Below are 11,044 nucleotides of genomic sequence, written 5' to 3'. Positions count from 1 at the left end.
CTGAGCGCCTCGGGTCGGGCGCTGAGGAAGAGTTGTGCGCGGGAGCCGAGCGCTTGGATGCTCCAACTTCCCTTTGCAGAAGCAGCGAGCGCCAAAGGCGGCTGCGGGCGGCCCCTCCCGGGGGCTGCGGGTGTCGGGGAGCACGAAGCCCACCGGAGGCAGGCGGGGGCCGGCGGTCGGGCGGAGCGGGCCGGCCCCCGACACCGCCCGCCGGTGGGCGGCCCGCTCCGCTCCGCCCGTGCGGCCGCGGGGCTGGGGCAGCGCGGCGCCGAGGCACCGGGCGGCGGCGGCGGCAGCCAGGTGAGGCCGGGACACACACACACACACACAAGCACGCAGCCGGCATCGCACCCCCGTGCCGCCTTTGCCGCGGGGTTACGCGTTTTGGGTCGATTTGTGGCTTTTCCCGACGATGCTCGGCTGCCCGCGGGGCAGCGCATCCTCGGCGCGGCTCTTTGTTCCCGGCGAGCGGCTGGCTGGTCCCTGCAGCCCCGGGGGATGGCGATGGGGAAGGGGCAGCGCGGGGTGCCGTCCTGTCGGGATGGGGGGTCCCGGTGGGCTCCCTCGAGAAGTCTTTTGGGGGGCGGGTGTGTGTTTCTGGAGGGGGTGGTTTGGGGGTGACCGCCGCTGTCCCTCTGTCCTGCTGCGGGCCTGGGCAGGAGGGATGCCCGGGCGGCTGTTCGCGCTCGATCCTCTGCCCGGTGGGGAAAGAACGCAATTCTGGGGTGTAAAGTCACCTGTAAATATGACTAAGGAGGACGGGAGATGGACCTGTGCCCGGCAAGCAGGCGGGCTGGGTGGAATCAAGCCTTGAGCCAGCGCTAATCCCCTTCTCTGGACCCCACGCAGGCTCTGCCCAAGCCAAAAGCGCCCGACAAGGTGCGTTTAAATCCGCTTTTAAACCTTCACCTGCAGGGACTCGGGCTCCTGCAGCGCTCCTGTGTGGTGCTTCTGTCAAGCTTAGGTGAGGCGCTGAAATTGTGGAGCGTTTCTCGCTGGTTGGAAGCCGAGTGCTGTCTGTCTGTCCCTCTGCTCCCAGGCAGGCTGGGGAGCGGCGTTTCTGTCCTGCTGCTGCTTGGAAACTGCTGCACCCTTTGGCCTCATTCTTCAACACCCCCTCCTCCCTGTCTTAATCCCTCAGGAATTCGGTAGACCTTAGACTTTTGTGGTGCCGGAGACCTGGCACGGGTCAGAAGCCACGGAGAACTGCGCAGCTTTTACTGGCAAATCCAAGTAGGGATTTCTATAGGTGGTCCGGGTGCAGTTCCCAACAAAGCAAATGATCGCTTGATGGTTGGGGGAATAATGCCTCAAACATGTCATGTCCCTGGCTCCTCAAAGAACTCCAGCTGGAATGCCGAGGCTAGAAGTGGAGGTGATGTATTATGTATTAAGGTGCCTCACTGGGACTGGTGGGAAGCTGGCCATACAGAATATTAATATCGCGTTTGTTTGCTTTTAAGGATGCATCCTCAAGGGTAGGTGAGGATGTGTTCCTCTTGTGTGTGCTCGTCTCGACGTAATTTTATTCGCCTGACTTTGTGTTGGTGCCTGGCGTAGAGTCGTGTCGCGGCTGGGATTTCACTGGGCTGTTGGAGGTGGTCGGACTGGTGGAGGTCTGTTTACCCGAAGTATGTGCTGGAAGGGCATCAGATCCCAAATTCACTCGGATGAGCTGGTCAAGGGCATAAAGCACGATGAGATGAAGGCATTTTTTCTCGGCTTGTGCACAAAAGTAGGAGTTGGAGCTCTGCAGTGTATTATCTGCTGCCTTTTGTATTCAGCACAAGTAATGAGGCTTGGATGGCATACATTAGCACCCTTTAACAGAGCACTTGACGGCTGGCAGTTGTTTGACTTGTATGTTTTGGCTAAATCTTCACATTATAAGATTTGCTGATTTTTTGTCCGGTTCCCTTAGGAAAAATTTCGGAGCTGAGCACGCCCCGGAATGTTTAGGCAGCCCAGGCTGACACCAGGCTTGTGCTTGGAGGTGTGAGAAGCTCTTTTCAAAGGCGAGACAGATTTGGCTGGGGCTGACCTGTTCTCTCTGCTTTATGATGCATGCAGCCACTTCAGCTTTTGAGTGCGAGTGTCCTCCCTGTGTCAGAGGGATTGTTAGAGCAGAGTTATTAATTCAAGGGAGTTTAAAACTTAGTGCTTGTTTTTCCACACCGTTTCGACAATTTGGGTAGAAACATAGCCATAACTTGTCAAAGACAGAAAATAACGGCTTTTTTTTTTTTTGGAGGGGGTGGGGAGGAAGGGAGTTGTTTTCTCTAAATAAGCTGGCTGGGTGAAGCTCTTAAAAAGCTCTGAGAGGGAATAGCTGCACACAGCTGGGACGGAGGGGGAGCTTAATCCTTTGCAGCATGTCTCCACAAACCACTGGTCCATGCAAGGAGCAGCTATTGAAGGAGAGACATCTGCTCTGCTCAGCGCTGGTCCCCTGCAAACCTGCCCTGCTGGAGTGACCGTAACAGGCTGGGACTCCTTCTGAGCTGGCTTTTGTTGGGCCCCCCCAAGAGCTGATCTCAAAGAAGTCTCCAGAATTCAGAGGGGTTAATGGTTTAATAACTGCAAGTGCTAATTGTATGGAGCAGGCAAGCAGCCTGGCTCAGAAAGATCCAACTGAGTCTGAGACTGTCTCAGCTGGTGACCAATTCATATTTATTGTCCCTCAGCTTCCTGACTTCCCCGCTGAGGTAGATAGTTCTTATTCTTGTGGGCAGCTCCTGGAGATGTCCAGTTTTGGCCCGTTTTCAGCCTAGCAATCCTTTGTGTGTTTTTTTTTCCAGCCTACCAGGTGTTAAAAGAAGTTATTATTTTCCATGCTGGAGATAAAGCGCCCTGGCCGCCTGCAGTTGTGCTGCCTTTGCGGCTGGAGGAACTGCATCTCCTGGGATTTGCTGTTATTGAGTGCAGGGGAAGTAGCTGGCACTGCCTCTTGCCCTCAGTGTGTGCTTCCTATTGGAAGCAAGGATTAGTTTTCCACTGAGAGCTTGGCCAGTGCTTGGCAGCTGCCTCCAGGGCTTCAGCTCTGAGGATGCCAGGTGAAATCTGGGGACGAGGAGTTCCTGCAGTATGAAATATTGAGTTACTACCTTCAAGCTGGTCACGGGAGAACTCAGGCTTACTACAGAGGAGGTGCTTGGTCAGGGCAGTGTGCTCCAGCCTGGCTGGGGCTGGAGAGCAGGCTGGCTATAAAAATAGCCAGATGGAAGGATAAATGTAGCTCGGTGCAGCTTGAGGAGCAGCCTGCTCTGCAGCCAGGTACCTGCAGCTTCTGCATTCAGTGGAAGTGCTTCAGCAAGGTGTCAAACTCTGCTTAAGGAGATGGCCAGGTCACTGCTGTTCATACACTCTCTAATCCAGCCTCTTCCCAAAGCTAAGTAGATCTTAAGCCCTGACTAATCTTCTTTGAAGTGTGAACCTGTGCCATTATCCTGCAGCAAGCTCTGTGCCACTATCTCCTGCTTTCACTGAGTGTGAAGGTCTAGGTTAGCTTACATCTGCCTGTTGTGGATTTCCTGAGCAAATAACTCCAATATGATTTTTGCCCTATAGAAATGTAGGATTATGACAAACAGGGCTTTTCAGACTGGTAGAAACAATACGCAGGGCCCCAGGAACTCTTTTATCAGGCTGGTATTGAGTGCCCATGTTATCTACCACCCAGAAGGAGGAAAGGGTCTAGTAAATATGTGCTAAGCTTGTTGGGAGGAGATGAGCATTTTGGTTCTTCTGCTAACCACGTCCTGAGTATTGTGGGCTATTTGAGAGCCTAGAGCTAGAAAGCTACAAAATATCTGTACAGATGTGTATATACATATGTATAATGTATTTAACTGCAAGAGAAGTGCTTTTCAAGTGCACCTGGAGTTCTGTTTATATTTAAGCACTGCTGAAAGTATTTGTGCCACCTAAATGCTCCTGGCTTCTTGAGAGGCTGTATTTAAAGCCACACTATCTTTTAAGTAGAGAAAACCCAACTTCTTGATGTTTCAATATGCCTGCTCTTAAAAGGCACTTGCTAAAGGGGTGTTGTGATGAACATGATTTATATTCCTCTGCATGGTGAGGCAGATGCATGTAGTTAGGCACTAACAATTTAACTTGCGTAATATATTCTTAATGCTTTTTAATTACAAAAGTGCATAAAGAATTAGCCTGGGAAAAGAGCTAAATATTGTCATTTTTCAGCTATTTTTTTTAGGGAGGGGATAGAGAAAATAGATGGGTGGCCACCCATCCTTCAGAGATAGAAGGTGCTAAAAATAAAGTGGAAGGTGTCTAGGCTGGTGAAGAGCTTTTTGGTGGCTTCTGCTTGTCCCTGAGCACCTGGTGCATGTGTGTGGCCTGTGATGGGGAATTATTCCAGCAGCTCAGACTGCTGGGATGAGGCTTCAGGGAGAATGGAAAAAGTGACTCAATGTGCCCTGAAGGCTCAGCCAGATGCTGGAGCCTGCAGTGGTTAATTCTGAGCTGTGTTGCTGCATTCTCTGGGTACAAATGTGAATAATGCTTCTGGATGTGCTGTTTGGGTGGGGAAATGAGAAGTGTGGCAGGTTCAGGGATTTATCCTGGTGCCCATGGGCAGGGAGACTGCACAGGGTGACCATTGCTGTTCTTTGGAAGACTGAGGGGTGGTTCTGACAGCCCCAGCCTCTTTCCTGACTGATATTTGTTATTCCTGCAGCCCAAAGGGAAGAGCAGTTCACTTGGGAATGATAAAATCTCACATTGTTCCACCCCCTGCTATGGGCAGGGACACTTCCCACTATCCCAGGTTGCTCCAAGTCCCATCCAGCCTGGCCTTGGACACTTCCAGGGACTCGGGGGCAGCCACAGCTTCTCTGGGTAACCTGTGCCAGGGCCTTACCACCCTCAGTCAATAATTTATTCCTAATGTCTAATCTAAACCTACTCTTTGTCAGGTGAAAACCATTCTTCCTTGCTGTGTCACTCCATGCCCTTGTCCAAAATCCCCCTCCAGCTCTTTTGGAACTACTTTAGGTACTGGAAGATGCTTCAGTGTCCCTGGAGCCTTCTCTTATCCACCTTCCATCTCTCTCAGCCTGTATCCATAGCAGAGGTGCTCCAGCCCTGTGATCTACTTGGTGGCTTTTCTTTGGACTTATCCCAACAGGCCAAGCTCTTTCCCCTGTTGGGAGTCTCAGAGCTGGAGGAACACGTGAGAGAACTTGAAGCTGCTGATGGCTGGAGGCCCTTGGAGCAGAGTCTGCCTCCTGGAGCAGCACCCCAGATCTGCTGTGGCAGGGGGACACTTGCTGTGTGCGTGGCGCTGGTGTGACCACGGAGTGGGGCCTTGGGTGGGGATGCTCTTCTGCTCTGGAGTGGTGGAGTGGCAAGCCCAGGACTGAAGCACATGCCCAAGGGAGCTGGAGCTGTGTGCCTGGAGGCAGCAGAGCTTGCCAAGGGCAGGCTGTCAGCTGGCTGCATCACTGCTGGCCTACAGGTTCAGTGCTCTCTTGGAACTCCCAGCTAGCAGGGTGATCCTGGACATGAAACTCTCTGGAAGTGCCTCCGTGGTGCAGTGCAGCACGGGCACTGTGCTAATGCAGCAGAGCTGCAGCTTCCTCTGTGGGGCCAAGGACCTCAGCCAGGACATGATGCAGCCCTAAAGCCTCCCGGTGTGGCTCTGGTTGTCTGCTGTCCCCCACAGACCCCTCTTGTTCTTCCTTGGGCTCCTCCTGTGCCAGTGCACACAACAGGGTTGGCCAGAACAAACCTGAGACTTCATGGCCCTGACGAGGATAATTTTTAGACTTGGCTCAGGACAAGCAGGTTGATCCACACCATTGCTTGCAGGTTTGATGCCTGCTGGGTAGAGTATAGCACTCTGCTGCTGGGATGAGAGCTGGGCAAGGTCTGTCCTGGGCTTCAGATCAACATTTGGTTTTTGTCTGGCATCTTCAGGTAGGGTAGGCTAAGAAGAGTAAAACAGATGGGGGAATTCATTGCTTGGAATGTGTAGGGGAGTCTGCTCACAACTGGCCATAGACTTGGTCTCCCATTATTTATTTAAGGCCCTGGGTCTGTGCTTGGTTATGGATATGTGTAATCTTGGTTCCTTTTTCCCCTTCCAGGTCTCTGGATTTGTCAGCCTTGCACATCTCCTCCCAGCCATGAGGAGATCAAAAGGATTTAATATCTGTGTGGTCACCTGCAGCATCCTGCTCTTGTCCTCCAGCCTGCCATGCCTTGCTCAGCCTCTGGAGGAGGGGGATGCGACAAAGATCCAGCGTGGCTCCTGGGTGGGGAATGGGCCGGAAGATGAAAGGACAGCCATGGTGGACTTGAAAACCAATCTGAGCCCTTCTGAGCAGACAGTTTCTGAAGAGCCATGTGCAGTGTCAGCACAGCCATCTGGGACACCCTCAGATGAAGCTTTCACTGAAGAAGTGCTCCCTGCCAGCCCGAGCAGTGTCCTGCCCAGCAGCCAGGGCCTGGGGGGTCACCCCTCTGCTGGGCATGAGGGGGAGCTGGCTCCCACTGAGCCACAGAAGGAGGAGGATGAAGCACTTGGGGCCATGCTGACCACAGCTGTGACCACGCTGAGCCCTCCAGTCCAGGAGGAGTCTGGTGGCCCCACAACAGAGAGTGGTGTGGCAGTGGAGCCCAGCTCTGCTGGCCCCTCAGCAAACCCCATTTCTGGGACCACTGTGGAGGAGGAGGAAGCAGAGAGCAGCTCACACCCCTCAGTTGTGCCCCAGGCCACGCTGAACCCCAGCTCTCCCAGCTGGGAAGCAGCAAGTGACCACGCTGTAGTTCCAAGTCCCCAGGCTGCAGGTGTGACCTCTGGGCTGGAAATGCCAAGAGCCCGCACAGGGAGCCCTCTGAAATCCCTGGCTCCACCAACACCTGTGGCTGCTAAACATCCCCTTGTGGCAACTGAAGCCTTCCTTCACCCACAGGCAGGGACAGGTGTCACACAGCAGGAGCTGCCCACTACGGCTGGCACTGTCACCGTCCCCCCTATGGACACTGTGCCACCTGACTGGGATGACACAAAACTGGGGGACATCACTCACAGGGGAAGTATGTCTCATGAGGAGGTGACAGAGGAGCTGGGGACAACAGAACCATCCCAGACCACCCAGGAAGGTGTGGGGGAGGAAGAGGATGCCACAAGAGCCATGCCCTCCCCAGTGTCCCCTCCACCAGCGCCTGAGCTTGCCAAGGAGAGCAACTGCACAGTGCCAGTGCAAGGGGAGGAGCTGCCAGCAACTTCCCCGGGCAGCAGCGCTGCTTTCCACGCTGGGAACCTGTCAGATGCAGGCACAGCTGATCTTGGCTCGCTGGAAAACATAAGTGCAGTCACAGCAGAGGAGGAGAAAAGCATCCCTCCGTCACAGCCGGAGGCTGCTGTGGTGACAGATACCCAGCCTGAGCTCTCTCCTACTCTGGAGAGTTCATGGAAAGGTAAAACTTGCCTGTTACAGACACTTGCCTCTCATTTCTGGGATTTGAAGTGAGCTGTGCCAGCAGCCTGTGAGCCACTGATGTCTTAAATGCCTTTTCAAGGGTGCTCAGGCCTGGAGGTCTGTGCAGGGAGCTGCTGGCACTTCTGACAGAAACTCCTGGTGTGGTCTCCTCAGCCCATGGTGAAGCTGTGCTTGTCCCAACTCTTGCCTGCAGGCAGAATTCCTCCTGGACAGCCTGCACAGGCTGATGGTGTCACCTTGCCCTGCACATCCCTCCAGAGATGGCACCTTCAGCCTCATCTCAGTATTCCTGCTTGGTGTTTAAAATGTAAAAGGAACACTAAAAAAAAAAAAAAAACTGGTCAGGTGTTGGGCAATGACATGCTTCCAGGTTGATGAGGACTTTTTAATTGCTGGGTATCTTCATTTGTCCCTCTTTGGTTGCAGATGCAAAGGGATGATTTCCCTTCACTGCATCCGAAAGACCTAATTTTTGCTGTAAAAGAAAAGCAGCTAATTGCAGGCTGGTGCTGCAACCTGACTGATTAATTTCTAGATTAATTTCCAAGCACTTGACTTGTCAGCAGGCTGCCTCTCTGCTGTTTCCCAGATGTTGGGGAAACAACACTGTCTATTAAGACTTGTGCAAGACTTTTGCATAGCTGAGGCTTCAGTGGGAGCTGGACAAGGAGGCTGGACCTGCTGCTGGCCCTGTGGCTCTGGAGTTTTTAAAGCTTGGAGTCCTGTTCCTTTTGTATTGCTTCAGAGGTGTGCTCTGCTGCTGCCAGCTGTGCTGTGAGCCTGCCCTGACACCTCTTCTTGCTCTAGGTGCCACTGAGGAGGTGACAGCAGCTGCCCAGGAGGCTGATGCTGCTCTGCCTGCTGTGACAGAGGTTTCTGGTGCCACCCAAGGGGCAGGGGCTGCCAGCTTTCCTCAGGAGAACAGCGGGGAGGACACCCAGATGCTGACGGCTCCCAGTGCCACCGAGGTGCTGCTGACAGCTGGTGCTGCCTCCACGGGGAGCCCTGTGGATGCAGAAGGTAGGATTCAGCTTCAAGGACTCCCACACAAGATAAGATGGTACATCTGAAACCTGTGTCTCACTCCAGTCTCAATGCAACATCCAAATTTAAGTGACTTTTTTTTTTTTTTTTTGCTAACTTTGTCCTCTGCCTCTAAACCTGGGCTGCTACTGCTTCTACTCATGCCATGAGATCCACCACACTGGAATTTGCCAGCATATGGATTTTTTTTTTGCCCCAGATAAGTGGAGTAGAGGTTAAAAAATGCCCCAAACCAAACAAGCCACCTACCTGTGCTTGCTAGCAAGCTGCCTTTAGCTTTAGACACTTAAGCAATTTTTGATTTATGGAGGGAGAGTTCTCAGTTCTGGAACCCAAGGCAGTCACAGATTGCTGGTGCTCAGTTCAGAGGATGAAAATGTTTCATCAGGGTTCCATGGGAGCCAGTGGTGGGGGAAGACATCCTCCTGCAGGAGCCTGGCAAGTCCTTGGGTGTGGAAACCTGCAGTGATCTTCACCTCCACTGAGGAATGGTGTTTTGTGCTCAGGCTGGTGTAGCTTGTGTAGAAATGCTTTAAGCAGTCATGTTCAGGTAGCTGCTGCTTTGATGTCACCTTGGCATGTCCATGTTGGAGCCTGTCTTCCTGACAGGAGTGTAGCAAGCGCTCCCTCAGCACGAGGCTGACTTTGAGCTGGAGTTTCTTTCTGTAGTAGTGGGGGGACCATTGTAATGAAAATGCTGCTGGGCAGCTTTTCTGGCAATTCTTGTGTTGCAGAGCGTAAAAAAAAAAGCTGTTTGCCTTGTATCTTTAAATTTAGGGTCTGTTTGTAAGGGGCAGAAGGTTCTTCTGGCAGTTTCCACTAGTTGAATTTGCTTCTGGGATTTAATTATGAATTCCACCAACTTTTACCTTTGTAATGAACTGTTAAATCTGTCACTTGGCTCAGTTCTTAACTGGTGGCTTGGTGCTCTGATCTTGCGAGGGTGTGGTGATGAGTAGTCCTTAAAGCAGTGGAATTAAAACCTTTAAGAGTTCCCCCCTCATTAAGGGGAACCTCCTTTGCTGGCTGCCCTGGAGGAGAAAGTTTCATTACAGCAGAGCCACATCTCAAAGGGAGCAAAAGCTTAGTAACTTCCCTTGAGTTGAGTTTCCATTAAGGAGTTTCTTGGGTTTATGTAAAATCTCATTAGGCTGAATGGTTGCTGTTTCCTGTCTCCTGTAGATCTCACAGATGGGATCCTGCTCACCAGTGAGAAAGCTGCTCCAGCCCTTGGTGGGATGTCTTCTACCCCAGCTGGGCAGACAGAGGAGCCAGCCAGCAGAACTGTGGTCCTGGTATCTCCAGCCTCGGTGGCCTCCTCTGCCAGAACTGCTGTTTCCCCTGCCAGGAGGACCAGCACAGCTGTGACCTACGGGCTGGACCGCCTGGAGTCTGAAGGTACCCCTGGGCCCCAGGGGCAGGGGGCCTCCTGTGGGGTGCCACCCCTGCCCTGACAGCCCCCAGTTTGTTTGACTCACCTGTGTGCACATTTTCCTGTTCCCAATAAAGGTGTTGGACAGCCTGTCCTCTCTTGGGAGGCACAGGAAGCAAGCAGTGAACAGTGTTCTGGAGGATGCTTGAAATTCCAGTGGCTGGGTTTTTTCCTGGCTAGGGAGCAGCAGTGGTGCTGGTGTTGCAGCAGGGTCTGGCTCTGCACTCCTGTAATGCTGGTGTGTGCATCCACTGTTCCAGGGAGCACTCACCAAGGGGTGCTGAGGCAGAGAGATCCTGCCCTGGAGCTGGTCTGCAGCTCTGCTCTGCCTTCTATTCAGCTCACCCACAATTTTTCCTGCAGAGGTCTGTTCCTTGCTCTTTTTCCTACTTGAACTCCTCTCTGCTTGCTCATCCATCCAGTTCTATGCTCCAGTGTCTGGGCTGATACCACCTGGCAGGAATTAATCTTTCTGTCTTTTTTTGCTCCCCTTCCTTTATCTTGACCTTCTCTTGCCTTAGTGTTTTACTGCAAAGGTTGGCAGCTCTCCAGGGGTGGCACTGCCAGATGGTATTTCTCCTCTGAGTAGAGGTGGGGTGCTCTAGACAACAGCTCATCAGCATCTTTTCTCTGCAGGAAGCAATAACTCTCACTCCTGTTAAGTTTAGAGGGCAGCAGAAGCTGGGAGTCTTCCCCACTGCATGTGCCTGGCTTACTGCTGGCTTTGAAGCTTTCCCTGAGCTCTCTGGGACTCCAGCTGCAGCATTTTGCCCTTGCCAGGATGAATCCTGGATGTCTCTGGCAAGGCAGGGATGTGGTGCTAATGGGAGAGTAGGCAGCATGGGTCATGTGTGTGGGGAAAACCTGATCCTTCAGGCTGGGAAATAAGGTCTCTGCTTAGCAAGAGCAGTGTGATTCAGGAGGCTAAAGTGTTTTATAGCCCTCTGGGATCTCCTTTAGAAGCCTGGGTTTCTGCATGGGAAGATAAGAGGGATTTCAGTTTCAGCTGAGCATTGGTCTCTCACAATTTAATGAGACCTTCTGCACAGGCATATAAAAAAATATCTCTGCTCCAATACAGGACTGATGCAACTTTCTT

The 11,044-nt window shown here is 52.7% G+C and overlaps 1 protein-coding gene across 2 annotated transcripts in view; it reads left to right on the top strand.

Moving 5' to 3' along the window:
• Positions 1 to 226: 226 nt before the first annotated feature.
• The window catches only part of ARMH4 (armadillo like helical domain containing 4), a 55,385-nt gene continuing 44,567 nt past the window's right edge, over positions 227 to 11,044 (top strand). For both annotated transcript variants that reach the window (XM_021534647.2, XM_021534646.2), the window contains exons 1-4: positions 227 to 300; positions 6,111 to 7,446; positions 8,277 to 8,489; positions 9,696 to 9,911. In XM_021534647.2, coding sequence (XP_021390322.2) covers positions 6,150 to 7,446; positions 8,277 to 8,489; positions 9,696 to 9,911 — 1,726 coding nt within the window. In that variant the 5' untranslated portion in view covers positions 227 to 300; positions 6,111 to 6,149. The remainder of the gene's footprint in view (positions 301 to 6,110; positions 7,447 to 8,276; positions 8,490 to 9,695; positions 9,912 to 11,044) is intronic.

Source organism: Lonchura striata, chromosome 6 (genome assembly GCF_046129695.1).
Source record: "Lonchura striata isolate bLonStr1 chromosome 6, bLonStr1.mat, whole genome shotgun sequence".
NCBI lineage: Eukaryota > Metazoa > Chordata > Aves > Passeriformes > Estrildidae > Lonchura > Lonchura striata.
This window is presented reverse-complemented; position numbering and strand designations above follow the sequence as displayed.